This window comes from Zeugodacus cucurbitae, chromosome 2, assembly GCF_028554725.1.
Source record: "Zeugodacus cucurbitae isolate PBARC_wt_2022May chromosome 2, idZeuCucr1.2, whole genome shotgun sequence".
Lineage (NCBI taxonomy): Eukaryota > Metazoa > Arthropoda > Insecta > Diptera > Tephritidae > Zeugodacus > Zeugodacus cucurbitae.
In genome coordinates, this window is record NC_071667.1 from 56,719,670 (window position 1) to 56,740,039 (window position 20,370).

At 34.4% G+C, this 20,370-nt stretch overlaps 2 protein-coding genes across 3 annotated transcripts in view; one reads left to right on the plus strand and one right to left on the minus strand.

Moving 5' to 3' along the window:
- The window catches only part of LOC105209512 (uncharacterized), an 85,027-nt gene that overhangs the window by 31,984 nt on the left and 32,673 nt on the right, over positions 1-20,370 (plus strand). The gene's annotated exons all lie outside the window — the stretch shown is intronic.
- Positions 1-20,370, minus strand: part of LOC105209511 (uncharacterized) — a 42,676-nt gene that overhangs the window by 17,389 nt on the left and 4,917 nt on the right. The window contains exons 2-3 of the mRNA XM_011179928.3: positions 12,121-12,556; positions 8,615-8,728 (exon numbers count right to left, since the gene is read on the minus strand). Coding sequence (XP_011178230.2) covers positions 8,615-8,728; positions 12,121-12,516 — 510 coding nt within the window. The 5' untranslated portion in view covers positions 12,517-12,556. The remainder of the gene's footprint in view (positions 1-8,614; positions 8,729-12,120; positions 12,557-20,370) is intronic.

The following is a 20,370-nucleotide window of genomic DNA, read 5'->3' on the forward strand; positions in this document are numbered from 1 at the left end:
AGACATTTGCTAAGCGAGCAAAGTAGAAGATATGTACACCGTGGTAAATGTAACTAGTTTGAAGAGAGTAAGAGACTAGTTCTTATTGTAGATACTACAGCACATTTTTAAATAATTGGCTAAAATATTAGATTAGATAACATATAAGATTTAAAATTATATCAAAAAAGTACGAGAAAGAGAAATACAAACTTCGAAATACATATTTTTCCGAATACCAATAAATAGGTACTAGAGTTAACGCAAAATATTATGGCTTGAGATAGATTGTTAGAGTTCTTTTGAGCTCATCTCACTCAGTAATGTTAGCCTTTTCCTACTCGTAGGAGTTCTAACCAAAGACGAATTGGTGTCTTCTTAATACAGAGAGTCTTCTTAATTTGAAACAACTAGCATCTTATAATATGAGGTTGGCAATATATCTCCCTTCCGCCTTTTTATCTTTCGAATTTCACGGCTTCGCGGTTGTGTGTTTGGTGGCATGGGAAGGGTATCATCCACCATGAGCTGCTCCCATATGGCCAGACGTTTAATTCTACCATCTACTGCGAACAACTGGACCGCTTGAAACAGGTGATCGACCAAAATCGTCCAGAATTGGTCAACATGAAAGGTGTAGTGTTCCATCAGGACAACGCCAGACCACACACTTCCCTGACATAGCGCCAAGTGTTTACCACCTATTCCTGTCCATGGCCAACGCCCTTGGTTTTGTATAGTTGAACTCTAAAGAGGCTTGTGAAAAGAGGCTGTCCGAGTTCTTCGTAAATAAGGAGGGGCTTCCGATCACTGTAACACTTTTTATAAAGCACTGAATAAAGAGCAAAAAAAAAACGAAAAGGAGATATTTACCAACCTAATATTACATTTTTGCTATCTAGGCGAACTAGTTTGTAGAGAAATCGATCTGTTCAAGGCGCTTCGACGACACATAGGTATAGGCTTTGATCTACATTCTAGAGTTATTCGGTATCACGAAGTATTTATTTTTAGCTATTTATGTGTTTTCTCGATATTGGGGATTAGCAGCCAATAGCAATCTAAATTTTTAAATTTAGTAGAACAAGAACAACATTTCTCAGTGTATGCCAGATATTAATTTACTGACTACCGCAATATTTTTCGGTTAATTACATAACGGTTAATTTTTTAGATATTTTATGTATAACTGTACAAGATTATGCGCTGTTTTCATATAGAATTCCAATTAACCGATAATTTTTTCTGCCACTCATCAGTCTCAAATGACTTTACTGCTGGGTATAGTTGCACTTTCACACACATATGCACATAGTGTGTGTGCAATGGCAAAAGTCAAGATAACCAAAACGACTTATAAAACCATAATTCAACCACAAATACAACCACATTGATAGCATCAAATGATGACAAAAATGTTAATTCATTTTGTTAGCATAAGAAGAAGAAGTACCAGGAGAAGAAGAAGAGATTTTGTGGCAAATAATAAAGTGCAATTCGGCAAATATGCAGGTATATATGTATGTTATTGTATGTATACTCAAGTCAGTCTCCGCATGGTGGAAATCATTGCTTATTTGCATTGCGCGCACAGAAATCGAATATCATAAATATTTATTTAACTCTGGCTATGTGTTTATTCTATGTCTATATACATATGTATGTCTGTGTGTATATGGAAGTGTTTGTGTGAGTAAATATTACAATAATGTGGCAATAAGCATGATCATCCAAATTGTTTGCCTAGTAAATAAATATAGCAAATAAGCAAGTAAACTTATGCACACAAACACATATACATTATTAACATATATTTCTGTGTATATGTACAGAAAGTGTACATAGCCTCAAGTGACCTTTGCAGTATGATAACATATTTATGTTTATAATTGCCACGAATAATTTTAGCAAAATTGTGTGTCAATCTAATGCTTGTCTATTTATATAATATGTACTATTATATATTAATTGTAATAATCATTTCGGTGCTTCTCTATATGTATTTGTTAAGAAAATGTTAAATGAAACAACGCTTAACTGTAAGAACTTTATTTTCTTCTCTGTGTGCGTGTCTTACTTTACACACACACAAAAAAACGAAATTTCATGTTCATCTTAGTCCTGCAAGCAGCACACAGTAGTTGTTTGTGGCAGTAGCCAGCAGCAATGAAATATTAATTTGCAATGATATCAATTACAACAACAACAATCGCAATTGCTTAACATTATCACTTATACAGAGTAATTAGAAATGTGTGCATATTTTGCTGTGATAAGAATTAGTAGACAGAAATGTAGAACCTGTATTTGAATATGAGCGCTTTGGTATGAATAAAATTGTAGAAAAAATAAATTTAAATATTATTATTAGGTCTACAACTAATAGTTTGGGATGCAAACAGATCTATACAAATATTTTGTTGGGTTAATGTTGACACAAATGTCCAAGATCGATATAACACGATTTAATCGATTTAATCCACCAGTGCTTGACTCTAGAGACATCTATTGGAAAACGGCGGAAGCAAAGTTGTAGACGTAATATAAAAATACAATTCTTAAACTGTAAATTATTTTAATGAGTGAAATTTTATTTTTTGAAATTAAAAATATCAATAATTTAAACTGTAGTTAATAAAAAAAAATTCTATTAACTAGTTTATATTCAAGAAATACAAACTAATTTAACAAAGTGCATAAAATCTAATCACAATCAATCTTAACATAGCAGCTCAATTAATTTCAAAATTGTTACTCTCCTTTTCCTCCATTCAAATTACATACAGTAAAAGCTCCTTGTTAGCGCTTCCTTTATTCGCGTTTTCGCTATTCGCGGATTAAAAAAATGAGACCCAATTTCTATATTCGCGACTAAAAATTGTTTTATTCGCGGATCTAATAAACACATACATACATAATAATAAAATTATTCCAATAGGTATCCAACCCAATATTCTTGTCAAATGGACTAATAAAAAAGTAAAATAGATCTTATTACCAGAAAATGTTAAATATTTCACTATTTTTGCAATATTTTTGAACTTTTGGTAATATTTCCATATAGAAGGGGCTCACATGGAACTGAACACAACCTATTGAAGAAGAGCTTTCAACAAGCTCTGGAAACGTGACATTCAATTTGAAAAATCTTAGTGAAGGTTTAAGAATGGCAAATGAGCTCTGCGATTTCTTTATGAACATTGATTCGTCTATGGAACGAAGTCTAATTTTTAAGAGACAAATTGCTAATGCGACTGTTGTGTATCAGGAGCTTTTGAAAACTGCTAAGCAAGAAAAAATTACAAAATTCTTCAAACCATTGCCTAAGCCTTAAGATAATTAGTTAAAATGTTTAAAAACTTCAATTAAATCATTTTTTATATACCTATTTGTTTTTTTTTTTTTGTCACCTAGGAACATATCCCCTATAATCCCATATAAGTTACCATCCCGTATTCACGGTTTCTGTATTCGCGGCATATTTATGGAACATATACCCCGTGAATAAAGACACATCCTTTGGAACTAAGTGAGATTAGATAGGCTCAATGTTAGATTTTCATTTTCTTCAACTAGAATATTGCTCCTCATTGATCTGAAAGTATAAACATAACCTTTCTGATCATCCGGAGTACATCATTCGATGTTATATCCCGTAATTATTCCATACCAACAATAGACGTTGTTAGCAGTGAAATAACTGTAATATTCTAACAAGCCGTTCTAAGTTTTTGAACAAAACAATAACTTGAGGAAGAACAAGAGGTTTTCGAAAACTAATTAAACTAAATAAATAATAATAAGCTTCGGTTTCATTCTAATATAGCTTGACCTTACCTTTCCATGTCCACCCAACTAAAATAAACAGATGTCTTCTGTATCACACGAGTGAAAGTGCTTCCAATATGCGAACTTAGGTAATAAATTGAAGATATTTATGTATATACTTGTGTACTATAATATACACATACATACATACATATGTGTTTGCAAATCATTTTAATCTATATACATGTGAATGTCATTATACAATCTTTGCAGCAGATTTGACGAAGCTCTATAAGAGTATTATATCTCAAAGTGTTGTGTTGCTGTTGTTGTTATTATACACAAGTTATGCAAAGATCTATGCATTAGATATGCAGTGTTTAAATAAATAAACAGATTACTAAAGGCTAAAATCATAATGTAAACCGAATGCGAATTGTGTTGTGTCTGTTTCTGTTTCTGTTTCTTCTTCTTATTATTATTATTATAATTATTCTTCTTCCGTGTATCCTCGCCTAAAGCTTTCACAGCATTCCACCTCAACGCGTCGACTTAGAAGCTGGTGTGGATATTGGTAAGAGTTAAAAATCAAATATTACTGCACTCACCAATATAACTACATTTCTATATTTATATATAGTATATATATATGTATATATATAAGTATGTATCTGTATCCGCAATTATCCCTTAAAGCAAATTGAGCGTATTACTGCACAAAAGCATTAGTATTCGAGTAGTTTAGTAGCTTTTGAAAATTGGATAATTACATTTATCTATGCGTATGAGTGTATATGTAGCCGCATAGGCACTGTGCTTTGTGCTACCGCAAGGGTATTTATTATTAGTACGATTTCTACAAAATCACCTCACTTTTAGTGCAACTTGATTAACTTGCTGAGGCAAACTTGCATTGTTGCATGCATTAACTTACCGTTATTGGTGCAGTTTATTACTTATTTAATTTCCATAAATATTCTATGGTTTTGCATATACATACATACGAGTATATTTACAAGTAATAAAATAATTCTGTTAAAGGTACATATGGACATAAGGATTGGCTTAAATAATTTTACATATACATTTATTTCAGTATGTATATATATACTTCAGTTCTGCTGTGTTATAGAAGACTTGCTAATTATTATTTATAATAAATAACTGCATCTTCGCAATAATTAATATTAGGTCTGTACAAAAAAAATGCAATTAAATATTTTAGAAACTTATATCAAGGTCTTACATAGAATACTGTGCTTTAAAAATTGTTTAGCAAATTCACCTAACTTTAAAATATGATCCCAAACACAGTGGATAAACTGAAATGAAATTCATGGACTCGAAATTCTATTTCAGTTAGGAAAGATAGCATTATTAGAAATAATACCTTCACGGCGCTATAGATGGTCCACACGTGAGAAACAAGTTTGAAAGCACGGATATATTTCCCTTTTGAAAATGCTTCAATAATAAGTTGCTGGCTATCCGACTTTCGTAAGTATGAGCAGCTTGCTCGAACTAATAATCCAAATTGCAATTTTATACATATGAAACCTACCAAGTCCCATTGCTCCCTTCCTTTACCAATCCATTTGCTATTTGCTTGTGTGCCGAAATTTATATTAGTAAAATCTAGTATCTACTAGATCTACCGCCTGTAATCATTTCAATAGCAGTAAAGTAAAATTTCCACATTGACACTTGAGCAATTCACCAATGGCACTGTCGATTTGTTGTTGTACTCTTTATTGGCATAATTTCATAATAATAATTTTGATTTGAACGAAATTGTCGAAATTGTGCTTACGAAATTCTCAGACACAATGCCGCTGGCGCAGATATTTACATGTCTATATAAACATACATATATGTAATTATTATATATTTATTATATATACCTTATACTTCCAGTTGCACCTACATATATATACATATATGTATAAGTGCACACACACATGCATATTTCATCTCTCCAAGCACTATGCAATATTTCCCTACTTGCTCTTCTATTTATCATGCAGAATGCAAATAATTTTAATTGCTATTAAATGTAATATTCACATTTACTACAGGAGAATGCAGAGGCATTGCAATAGGAAAGAAATGTTTAATTATTTGTAGTAAATTGTATTGATATTGGAAAGCATTCTGGAAAATTGTAGAAATCTCTCTCGAAAGGAATGTTTGCTTATTTTGGTGAGACTAAAATATAATTATATAGAAATCTATTTTATATACAATTTGAAAATAATTATTTTAAGTTTATAAAATACTAGCAGACCGATCCGGCTTCGCACGGGTTTAAACAAACATTTCAAAATTTATAAGTTTTTACATACTTATACAAACTCCCCCATACATATGTATGTACTTTGCCGTTTCTTGCATAGGTCCATTTTAAAAAAGGAAAATGAGGAAAATTCGAACATGAAATTATATTTTATTTGTAATGAGCTAAAACTTGATTACGACCTCTAGTATTTTGTGTCCGTTGTCTTTCTCTCTGATTATGAAAGCGTTGGGAACGCTCAGACCTCGATGTCCTAGTAAGCTCGCACTAATATTTCTAATATTTTCTTCTTCAAGCCACTGCACACACTCCGTACTCGACTCTCAAACCCGCACTTGGGAGTTTTCGAAATTTCGCTCATTACTCGACTCACTGGCATGCGATTGCAATGCGAATAGAATGACTTGCAAGACGATTTTCAGTTTCAGATTAAGGCAGTAGTCTGCTTTACAGGCTTCAAAAAATCGATTTTTTTTGTTTCGTTTTATATCTCTTCCAAAACTATCCAAGAATATGTCTTTAAAATTCCAGAGGCCAATTCGACATATTATAGCTAGAGCAGTTTTAGGGGCCGAGCGTCGAGCAGGTGCGAATGCTCACGCAGACTTTAAAGCGCCGATCGAAAAAACCCAAAGTGATCTAGCTGCAGCTTTAAAATATCTTCTATTTGAACTAAAAAAGTAGGACAAAAGGATTATTTAAACTACTTGTTTTGCAACTTAAAGTAAATTTTTTTTCTTAAAAAGCGAATTTTTTTTCAAACTTCGGAAAAGTTTGGAATTTTATAACTTCTTCGGTATTTTTTTAGTTCATAAAGAAAAGAAACTTATAAAAATAAAAAAAAAATTGGTTCGACTGTTTCAGATGCATCGCACGACCTCAATCACCGGCACCTATTTACAAGTGCAGACTCCAGGCGCTTCAGAAAAATACTTACAATTTTGAAAGAATTTCAATATTTTTTTAAAATAAATATTGTTTTTTAAGCCTTAAATACAGTACACTATCGTCTTAAAATTCCGTTTACCGCAATCATTTTCTTCCATTTCAAAAAAAAATCTATATGCATAATACTGATATCCTCAATTTTTTAATGAGTTTATTTAATTTCTTTCTCACTTCAATTTTTATTTATACAAAAATGAATTTATTTATTTCTCGCTAATTTTATTACTTCACTCTCTCTCTCCTCTTGTTTGCACATAACTATTTCACCTATTATTCCATTATTATTTCTAACTTATATTTTCCTAAATTTAGCATATGCAAATCCAATTGCAATCACTGCATTCATATTCATTATATTTCTTCAGGCAACACTCGGCACATGTTACTCATACGCCACAGTCAACCAACATCACGCATTCGCAGTGCTCCTGCAAAGTGTTACGCATACGCCCTGGCATACAAAGAAATCAACAACGCAATAGCCTCACATTTCACTTTGCAAATTGATTGGGCAGACCGCGTTAAACTTTTCATTTTGTTATTGCTGCTGTTGTTGTTGTAGCTTTATTTGTGTTTGTATTAGTTCAGGTGCTCTCTTCTGTGAGAGTGCATTATTTTTTGTGTGTGAGTCAAGCAAGCAGCGAAATGCACATGGAAACAGCGAGCTAAGTAAACAGTCGCGCGGAAAACAGTGCACGCAAAAAGTTTGCAACTCTCTGGCAAAGCCAAACTTAATTTCGCTAGATGCGCTTGTTAGCGACCCACACACACACACTCACGCGCTTTTGTTGCTCTTGTTGTTGTGCATATTTACTTAGCGCATGGCATCCCAATTTGCCACTGCCAACAAGCCAGCTCGAGTTTGTGTGTGTGTGTGTGTTTCAAACAAATAAAATTTCAAGTGTGTGCTTAATATTGTTTTTGAAGACTTTTTGGCTGTGTGTGTGGGTGTGTGTGTGTTTGTGTTGTCGTTTTTGGTAAATGCACTGCAAAACAAACAATAACAATTGCAACGCGCGTCTAAAGTAAATAGCAAATACAAACAAACAAACACAAAGGCAGCAGCAGAGGCAGAAGGCTGTGATTAGCAATTGTGACTGCAATCCAGTGCAAATACACCCACACACTCATACAGGCATTTATATATATACTTACATATTTCAGTATACATGTGTGCGCTATCAATGGTTCGAGCTAATAGTTGACTGCACCGCACCGCCCCGCCCCTCCGACTAACACACTCTCAACACAGCTAAACGGCTTAACAAGCTAAATTGGCGTATGCACACATATATATATACACAAACACACACACACACATGCATGCAGGCAGAGTCATATTGATGCTATCATTGCTTAACTATGCATGTTAAGGACTCAAATATTACAAACACACACACACACACACCAACACACACTCAATTATTAAGCATATTGAATGCAAGCAAATATGCATGAACGCAAAGTGTGTGTCCCCTCCCCTTCTCGCATTAAATTACTGCCATGACCCGCAACTAGGCGTACAACAAACTTAACTGAGTGCAATTGCTATCCACCGCCTACCACTCCGCCGCGGCCGACAAACTATTTGCCAACTCATCGATATGCTAGGCACGGCACACTTACCTCAAGGCAAACAGGACACTCCAATAATTGGGCAATGTGTTGCAGGCATGTGGCGAACTTCTGCAACGATTGCTGATTAATGCTGGAATGCTGCTGATGCGCCCGTTGCACGCGCTGCAAATATGTACGCCGTCGCATGTTCAAAGTCGCCGTGTTCGCATGAAAAGAGAGAGAAGTAAAGTGGATTTTTTAGAAAAATTTTGCGGAAAGTTTGTTTAAATAAATCTCGCCAATTACGGAGTACAATGTGGGTAATTTTTTACTGTAGAGTTAGAGAACTTTTTTCGATTGGAGAAAATCAAATGTAGCAAATACTAAAAATACAAATATTATTAAGTAAATGATTTGAGCTGAAAACAAATAATAATCATCTGCTTTTAGTTGGTATTGAAAATTCTTATAATATAACCAGTAAGGAAAGGCTAAGTTCAGGTGTAACCGAACATTTTATACTCTCGCAATTTGTTTATTTGATTCTATTTAGATTACAAACAAACTGACCCTTATATTCGGCATTAAACCCACTACAATAGCGAAAATTATTATATATTGTATATGAGGGTTCAGGTATTACTGAACCGATTTCACTCATTTTCATCACCATGGTACACTAAATCCAAAAGTATGCGCTCACTTAATTTGGCTAAGGTATCTTACATATTAACCAATATATAAAACTCACCAGATATTTCAAAATCATTATAATAGGTACAAATGTTGTGTAAGCTAGGAGAAGCTATGACCCGATTTTAACCATTTTTGACACAAAGGCCCTTATTAGTAGAAAAAAATTATCTCCGAATTTTTATAAAGTATCTGCGAGATTCACCGATATTTTTGGTTAGTCATATGCATTGAGGTTATCATTTTCAATATCTGAGACTTTGAAAAGTTAAAGTTCGATTGCGACAATTTTTAAGAGCATTGCCCCACTACCAATACAGAGTCTTCACTTACTCATTGAAACTGCAAATTATAGTAAACTAGAAAATTCGGTTTCGAAAGAGCACAGAGTACCCTTAGTATTGATTTAGATGGAATATTCGAGTGAAACCCTGCCACAAACCATCGAAAAAAATTTAATTCTGGAACTAGTTTGTTTGAATAGCAGCTACATATAACTAATATAGTCAGTATGTGTACCTACCTAATAACAGACCAAATGAGGAGTGACTTTTCAAAAGGGGATATCTACATCTTCAAATTTGTTTCACAAAATAAGAAAACATTCTATTGGAAATATTTATAGACCTACTAAAAAATATTTTTTTTTTTTTTTAAACAAAATACCCCTTTTGATATGGGATTTTCATAATATCCTCTTTAGTTTTGGTAGAAAAATGATGCACTCACATTAAAGAAAAAATTAATATGAGCATGACGTCGCCCATTTATGGGTACCAAACCATATCTCAGGAACTACTCGACCGATGTTCAGCGGAATGAATTTGCACTTGTATCAGAATTTTGAATTGAGCAAGGTATCTTAGAACTAATACACAGAGAATCATTGTCTGCATAACTGCAAAATATAGAAATTCAAATCAAATTTATTCCCTTACGACTTCCGTTCTCGCTGTTTCTTCGCACTATTATCCTTTCTTTCACCACTATTTCGATCTTCTATGGTTTTCTCATTGATGATGTGGTAAAATCAATCAATCAATAAGAGTCTTTAAAATCACTCACTAAATCAGCTAGTAAAAAAACTGGGCGAATGTCCAAACCAGCCGCAGCTGAGATTGTTTAAGATACAAATAAAACAATTTGTAAAAGTAAATATCCCCTTTTGAAAAATCTAACATGCGCTATAAAAAATTATTTTGTAAATATCCTCTTTTGTTTTGAAATGCACATAGATATAAAATATCGTTTTTTGAAACGGACGATCACATTGAAAACTTTTTTACTTGAAAACTATACATTTAAGATCATAATCGAAGTGACGAAATTGTGTATATTAGCACAAAAACCAAGACTGCATGCTTAGTTAAAAAATGTAAATATCCCCTTTTGAAAAGTCACTTCTCAAATTCTATATTTACAACGCAAATTATATTACATCTTTAGATTATTCAGAGATATAGGATTTCGAGTATAATATTTCTACTTCCAAGTATAAAATCTTTCATGTCGTGTTAGACCCTTTTGAGAGGACATAAATATTATATTTAGATCACCAGCCCTTCCGTTTGGACAAGAAGTTTAGAAGGATCCCCATAAATTCAATACCTTTCCCATAATTATTTTTAGATGATCTAGCAAACGGCCTTCTATTTATGAGCACGAATGGAAACACTACTACTTATGAGCAATATCTCGCTTTGTTTTTGGCCTTAAGTAAATATAAGCAACGCTTGATAGCCGTATGGAGAAGATTTTGAAATTTGATTGAAATTGATATGCGCCACTCAACTCTGTGAACTCACTCTCCACCCCAAAGAAGCCTAGAAACCTTTGACGATTATAATGCATGCGTGTGTGTGCGTGTGTACGCTTGCGGTTATTTACGGCCACCGTTTGCATATTTAGGTCAATTAAATTGTAATGCAGCATAATCATAGTCAATATATTGCTGCTGCATGGATAATTCAATAAAATTGTTTGGTTGCTGAACGCAACTCAAAGGGAAGCGGCCGTATAGCTGCTGGCTGCTGGCCTGTTAAGCCCACTGTGACAAGCGGACAGACATATGTGCATATACATGTGTGTGTGTGGGTTGATACTGATATTCATAATCAATTAAATTAGTATTTGGATAATGCTCACATATGCTCACATTGAGCGACTTCCACAGTAGCTGAGCCAAACGCCAATAAGCTCAATATGCTTAATTAAATGAAAACGTTTTGGGCTCAACTCTAAAATGTAGTGATTACATTTTTTCTGATATTTATTTACATAGTAGTAAGTCATAGTCAAGCGCATAATTTCAAAATGATTTCATAATTTTTCGTATTTCTTAACCTAAGCATCCATGTACAGTGCTGTGACCTTCTGGGTGCTACCGTTAAACAGTTAATTAATAACTTGGCAAACTATGCGTGAAAATTGCGAAAACTGAAATGCTTTAAAACCAATGCTAAGTGCTACCGTTATGGCTAGAAGTAAACGAAGCGTTTAATACCGTTGTGGTAGAGGCACGACTGACCCACATTCTCGGCGCATGCTTACAAATACATATTACAACAACACCGGCATTTACGTAACAGTGAAGCGTGATGATTACCTTAATTAAAGAAGATTGCGTGAAGAAGATGTTAATGACTGGCAACAACAACAACAACAAAGCAACGTTGAAAAATGCAGGCATCGCGTGACATGCAAGTTGCAACATGTTCGACATGTGCTAAAGTTCTAGCAGCGGTAAAAACCAAAAAACGAAGGTTTACATTGACGCGAGACTGTAGCTATTATGACAAAAGTGCATTAAGATTTGGACTCTTAGTTGTTATAAAATTAGTCTAGTGGCTTGAAAACACTCATTTTTTTCGTACTTCACTCACCTTACGTTGCCCCTCCTCCTGTGACGTCAATGTCTCACTATCACTACTATTCGTTACATCCACTTCCTCATCCTCTTCATATTCGGTGTTTTCGTCAGCATCCTCATCACAACTGCTGTCCTCCTCCGCTTGTTTGCGCCAAATCACCACCGTCACATCGGTTGCACCACTCTGCCAGTGTTCGCGTATTCTATTTGCAATTTCGAAAATTTTCTGTCCCAACACATCGCTGCCATTAAACTCCAGCACTGTATCGCCGACGCGCATGCCGGCCTCTTCTGCGCTGGAGCCCTCCTGTATGCCACTCACCCATGGATAGGGATCCCAGGGTGCTCGACTTAGGTGTAGGCCAAGTGTGCCATTCGGACAGGCATTTATTTTGCATATTTTCAACATTTTCTTTTCTTGTTACTTGTTTACTGGCTGTTGGTGATCGCTGGAAGTGGAAATAATATTTCATGAATAAATATTATAGATTATAAATAAAATAGTTTAGCTTGGAATTAGTTAAAAAAAATATTCTTAGTTGTATCTACAGTTAGGAATTATGATAATTTAGAAGTTTTGTAGACTAGCAAAGACATTTAGAATGGAATTAAATATTCGTAAGGTCAGTTCGAGACTAGGCTGTTTAAGGACCCCAGGTTTATCCTCGATAAAGGTCGCGTGATCCAGCCATTTTTGCATACCCTTCCATTGTATGACTTCATCCTTGAACGCTGTGCAATGAACACCGCATGAAGGGGCTATACCTTAACTAGAAACCCCCCAACTGCGACAAGGACAGACCGTTACCAGTTAGTTTCTGCCTTAGTCATGACTACTGTGGTATCTATTACCAACCGACAACCTCTGAGAGGGAGAGAAATATTACACTGTGATAGTTAATTTCAAAAAAGACAAGACCAAATTCTACGGTTTCCCCCTATTTCGGGTCCTACGAATCGAACTGCATCATTACTTTTTTGAGTTACAATCATGGTTTCATACAAAAATTTTTCTTGAAGTTTTTCATCAACGTTGCCCATTGTAAGAGAAAGGCACATTTTTCTTCGGTCTCTAACTTTTTTAATGTTGACTTTTTTGGTAAACTTTCTTTGGCAAAGGTTCTCAGAATAAGTCCGTCTTTAAGTTCTTAGATGACTGTAAACCCCAAAATCAATGTTTTTTGTGTCCTTATTGCCAATACATGTGTCGAAAAAACTGAAATTTAATCCTTTTTTTTTTTTATTAATTCATTTCTCAAAACCTGTGATGTTCAAAAATTATATAGAACAAATGTGATTTTTTTTAAGTAATAGTAGAAGAAGAATCCAGCTCTACTAGTAGAAGAAGGCATTATCTTCTCTACCCGTGCCCAAAGTTGGATCACAAATATTCACTAAACTCTTCATGAGAAAACAATTCGACTGTAACTCGTCCAGCGAACTCACAATCCATATAGGGCTCATCCCAATAGGCCTAATCAAGTATTTGAACTGAAGCTTGCTGTAAAGGGCTTAAACCTTGCTACTTATACTCGTATAAAGGAGACATCAGATCCTACAGGGTAACAAACTATTTCGTTAAAAGAGATTACTAAAATTGTGGTGTAGAAATATTTTCTATTTCTTTTAGAGAGGTAATTCAGATAAGTCTGCAATTCTTAAATCTACAGCTAATGGGTGTTACTTCGTCTTGAACAGATAAAACCAAATTGTTATTGAACAGATAAAACCAAGAACTCAATTTTAAATTTTGAACTTTCTTCCATAGTCTCTACCAAAATCTACTATACACAAATCTGCGAGTTGTTACCACGCACAGACAGAATTAACATCAGAATCATGAATATTACACAACTATCTACTATCTATCATATATAGTATACCATACACTTGATCCCTCACGAATCTGTTCGACAGCAAACAAGCAGCATGGCAAATATATCAACAAAGATAAAAGTCAACAATCATATGTGGTTGCCACTTGCCCAGCGACCTCAGCACACGACTTGCCAAACCACAATAATAATAAAGACACAGTTAACAGCTGCTTCGCACATACAGACGATGGAGAGCGGGCGCGACAATGTGCCATCAACGCTTGACGCTCAACGGGCTGGGCAAAAGTGCTTGTCACTTGGCACCACTCTCGCTGGCGTTCACTGGCCGTTGATGCGTGTTTGTTGACGTGAATTTAATTGCCGGTTGAATTGGCACAAAGCCTTCACCTACAAAATCGCTGTACAAACATGAAAAATGCAGCAACAACAACACCAACAACGCTGATAACCCTTTTCGTAGCGGTGAACTAACAACACAGAAAATCCCAAACACAAAAAAAACCAACAGCAACACTAACAACAACAACAACAATATGACCAGCGTCATTACAACACACGTGAGTAGACACCTGAGCAAGGCACTACGTGCATATGTGCATATATGTATGTATGTATGTATGTATGTCTGTGTAAATATGTTTCTTTGTATGTCGATGTGCGTCAATTTGTATGCAACGGCGAGCGCGCCCAAATGTTCATTTAATTTTTGCTATTTGCTTGCCGCTTCGGCTTGCGCTGGTGGCCTTAAAAGGTAACTGTTGTTTTTATTGTTGCAATTTTAGTTGTTGTTGGCGGCGTGTGTCGCCTGTCGATCAGGTGTTACATCGCAGTTGTTGTGTTCCCATCTCGTTAGTATAATTCCTATAGTTGTTGTTATTATTGCGAATGTTGCTACTGTTGTTGTTGCATTACAAATGACATCGTTTACATGACGCTCACGTTATCGCCATCGAAAGTGAAGCCGCCGTTGTATTATGCATCACACGAACGCATTAATGGCTCAATGCTCTTGACTGGGCGGGGCATTTTCGGTGACAGCGGTGTAATTGCGTAGCTTAGCCCTGAATCGGAGAACGAACACGAAATGGAAGTTAACGCAATTTGTTGACCTTGAGCTTAAAGGAGGCACTGTCTGGTGAGGTGCTTTTTGTAAACAATATACATTTTTTGGATTGTATTTGAAACAGTTAGCGAAATAGATGCACCAACTTTTTAATAATATAATATTTAAATTTCGCAACATTTTCAAATATGTTGAAACGATAAACATGTACTAATGTTATTTCTACCTTGCGTTAGGCCCAGTTTAAACTCGATGACATAACTTCAGTGAACTGAACGAATTCGATATAAACTAAAAGAGTTTTGGTCGGTTCAAAGCACTTTGTCGATACACGAGGATCAATTGATCCATATCAGGCAGTTTTTGGAACCACAAAAACCTCTATTTTATAAAATCAAGTAGGTTCCGCATGATCTTTGTCACGAAGATCGGTCCCGAAAGCTAACTTAACTTTTCATACTTTCAAAAATATTTATAGAAATATATTTATTATATTGCTTGAAATGTTATTCACAAGTAGACCTACTTTAAGGGGCTATTCCTATAGCCTATTTATAGCTATAGCTATAGTGTAACACATGAAATATTTGGCGATTTTCGTGATTTTTTTTAAAGAAAGTACTCGATTAATTGTTTCGAAGTTTTTTATACATAATAACAACCCTATTCTGTGCACTTTACAAATTCAACAAATTTCTAATTTGTAAAAAATTGAAATTTATCAAGCATTTCGTATTCTGTGTCTAAAATAAAAAATTTTTTTCTTTATAAGTTGTTAAGAAGTAAAATGCTCTTGACAAATAAAATATCTCGCTGTGGATACTTGTGAAAGTGAATTTGTTGTAATGGAGATATTTTACATTTGTCGTTATTTTTGTACAAAGAGGAAAAATATAAACATGTGGATGGCTCGCGTTATTGAGTTTATATTAAGAAGTTTATTTTTCCCTTTTTTGTATAAAAAAATTAATATAATGAGGGTAACTTTGACGAAATTGTTTTCTATATATTGCATGTGATTACAGCTTAGCAAATTTTTGCCAATAAAGAACAAAGTTTAGATTTCGTTGTCCCCAAGGAACTTTTCTGAAGCTAAACATAACAACCACCTAAATCAAAATTGCATTCCAAATAGTTTTAAATATATTATAAAGGATATATGTATATGTATTATATTATTTGGCTTTGAGGGGAGCAAACGACTAGAGAGGGAGCTGGTATGGAAAAGCGAACATATAGCCTCTGTCATCCGATTATCAATCAATCTCATTTACGCGCGGCTCTCCTTGTTTGGTTAGAGGGATTAGCGAGGCTCTGACGACCGCGTAAATGCGGTATAACCTTGTCATCTATATAGAGTACATGGGGTTGTAAAATCAAACCAAATACTTTGCATCAGGCCTGTAAGGCTTCAGTCGATATCTCAGAATTCTCGATACATCAGAATCGGATAGTTAGGCTGATAACTGGTCAATCGTAAACCAAACTTATCAACGAAGAAACAATGAAGAAGGCTCGGTTAAGAATGGGGCTAGATTCGGAGCATGGAATATTTGCGCTCTCTCAGAAACTTCACGCCTAGACCAAGAGCAAAGGATTTATTGTGAAATTGAAGTTAAATTATTAACTATTTTGCAACAAATATTGAAATGCATGTGAAAACTTGCGTTATAAAATAATTCAAAATAAATTCTTCAATTCAAATAAATATAATTGGACAGAAATCAGCTGTTTCTGTTTACATTTTTTGTTTCCCACACGTGTGGGGAAAAGCATGCGTTCTGAAGCTTTTTATTTTATCAAAATTGTCACAGAATACCAAAAAAAATCTTACTTGATAAAAATCTGAAAAAAAATTTCAATTTTTTTGTTATTTTGTCAAGTGCACAGAATAGAGCTGTAAGGTTTATTTTCAGCTACACTTCAACATTTTTTTTTGCAAAAATATTGAAAAATAACGAAGTTATATGCTGTCTTCGGAGGTGCCAGAAAAAAGTTCCCTAACTGCTGGCATGATTCCTGCCGAATGAGTTGCCGAAACAAAAAAATTCAAAAAGGCTATTAAAGCCTTTGTCGTTGTAATACAAATGATCGTAGGTCATTGTATTATTTACTATACAAGAATTCTCAGTTTAAATTTGAAATCGATCGGTCTGATGTCAGAAATTTTGAGAAATGTCGTTTCGAGAAAACCCCGTTTAAAGTTTCGACTGCAGCTGCTTATACCATCGAGCGGTCAATCTTTAGAACGCTGCCATTTATTCAAGATACGATCTTACCGCTTTCACAGGACATGTTTGAAAGAATAAACTATCGAATAAGCAAAAAATAAAAAAATCGATTTTTTGAAAATGTCACACTGGTACTGTCACTTAACACCCGAAAAACCAAACTGGATTCTAATTGACACATCATTTAAGACACATCTCTCAAAAACACTTCAGATAGTTGTATATAAATTTAATGTCAATTAAGTACTAATTAAACAATTAATAAAATTCTAAAATTAATCGTAAATTGAGAACAATTTGGGGTTAATTGGTGTTCACTCAGTTTATCTTTTCAAACTTCCCGAATTTAGTGAGGTTGTTTATATCGCCGCTTGCTATCCAGAAGAAACTATAAGATCGTTCCTACTATGTGCGAAACATATACTGCTTCAATAAAAGGAATGAGATCAGCCTAGGATATTAAATCCATTTTTTAGTTGAAAAACATAAAATCCTTCTTTGGTCAAGCTTTTGTTAAAATTCTATCATCATCAACATCTAGATTTATGAATACCACCACATAGAGGTCTCCGTTATCATATAAATATGTAATACCATATAACAGCTACCATCCATCCGAAAATCTACAGATCGCGAAATCTATAGACCGCTTTGGTTGGTTATCTTAACGAACCTACAGAGTGCCTGGATATCATATAAGATGACATCGACGACCCATAAAAGTTACTAATTACATTCAGCACTGCTTTCACCAAAACTAATCTGCTGTGCTTAATAAAGTTTCCTTGAGAGAGCGTCCAAGGAGATGACCTTGACATCACTTTTAATTAGACCAAAAAAATTTTAATATTTTTATTTATTTTTTTTTTATTTTTTATTTTATAAATTAATATAAATTAAATAAAATTAATAAAAATCAAATTTTTCATTGAATTTCTAACATGTATATAGTTATCCAAAAAAAGATGAAGTAACTCTTTCACTTAATACATTCGCTAACTGACCTAACCTAATTTCTCGCTTTCTGAGATGACTTTTGATTTTACCAAACTTATTATTTCCTCGTATTTATGTATATATCATGTATCATGTATGTATCATTTATGTATAACTATAACATATAATATGGTATGTAAGGGATTATTGAAGTATTTATACTCGTAAATATGTACATATATACTCATAAGCTACTTTAAAGTAATTTCGAACAATGAACGCACACACTTATTAAATTGTATAAGCTTTTGTATGAATTACTTGAGAAAGGGGGAAGTAAAAATGTGCGAATATACTATATATAAATACAAACACATATGTATATATGCATATAAATCAAGAAATTTTACCACTGACTCATCATAAAATATTTTCGCAACTTACGCGGACATACTTACGTACTTAAGTGATATGCGGATTTAAGCTGTAATCATGACAGCAGCGCTAATAATTATGAGCGCGCAAAAAAAGTGCAGGTAACTCGAGAAAAATTGTGCGCAAATCTGCTGTAGAAGCCACACGTATCCGCATGTGACTACATACAGACACACATTTATGCGGGTTTCTACATGGAGACAGGTATTTAAGCTCATACCGGAACTACGAGAGCAAATGCTGGCAGCACCCAAGCACACTTAAGCGCACAACAATGAACAACAGCAACAAAATAAACATAAAATACTTGATGAATAAAAAGGAAAAAAATAAAACGAATTTGCAAAAGCTGTCGAACGGCAAAGTTATAAATAAATGCTCAAACCAAACGCATTACGAGCGATTGCCTGCTCGCTTAATTGGGCAGGCATCATTTATCAACTCGCACGCTCAGCTCAACAATTGGCGGCAAACAGCGTGCGGTAATAATGGCAGCCGGAAAAAGTTTTGGTCCCGTGTTTTTATTCTGCCTTCGCATGCACCCCCTAATGAGTGCAGTCCGACAACCGCACTTAAATTTCTGCTCAGTAGAATAGTTACGAACTGCACTTCAGGTTTGCCGATAATATTTCTGAGTTCTGATTGAGGAACCGTAAACGTGTTCATACTGAATATTTTTTAGTGTCTATTTTAGTTTTATGTTATTTTTAATTAAATTTATTTTATCTTTGCTTAGCAGTTCTCACTTCATTTATTATCTAGCTGACAGTTGACGTGCTTGGCTCGAGCCAAGTCGTCACAGATCCGCTTAGAATGACGCTTGAAAGCTCGAAAGGCAATATGCCGAAGCTATGTACTTTTCATTAACTTCGTCTATATAAAATGGGGCGTGTACTATATACACATATATCTATATGTATAGAAGAAATCGCTATTATTCTTCTGCATAGAAACTGTGAAATTGTGAAATCTGCATTAAAATCAATAATTATTCGAATTTGAACCGCATGGCATTAGCAAAAGTTGATCTAATACCAAATAAAACAATATAGGAAAGGCTAAATTCGGGTACGACCGAACATTTTATACTCTCGCAATTTATTGATGTATTTTTATATAGATAACACACAATTTGACCCATATATTCGGCATAAAGTCCACTAGAATAACGAAAATCATGATATATAGCTTAGATAATTCCTGAACCCATTTCACACATTTTCACTACCCAGGTACACTATATCCAAGACTATACGCTCACTTAATTTTCCTAAGATATCTCGCATATGAACCGATATATGCGGAGTAAGGACACATCGTATTTTTGAAAAAACTATAATATGGGAGCTATTTTGGGTACAGGAACACACTATTAAAAAAAAAATTTCCTCTGAATTACATTAAAATATCTGAGAGATTTAACGATATTTTCGGTGAAAAGTTACCCTTATTCACAGAGTTCTTCATTTTCGATATCCGGGGCCTTGGTAAGTTATAGTCCGATTTCGAAAATTTTTCCACAAGTGAAGCCACAGATGATATACAGTATTTGTGTAGTGTTTTATTCCGCTGGGAAGCAAGCGTGGTTATGAACAGAATTCGCCCATTTCCCACACGTGTCATCAGGGTGTCAAGAAAACATTATATACTGAATTTCATTGAAATCGGCCGAGTGGTTTTTGAGATATGGTTTTTGACCCATAAGTGACCGACGTCACGCGCATTAAAATATCTGTCATCTTCATCGTATATAAGGCGAT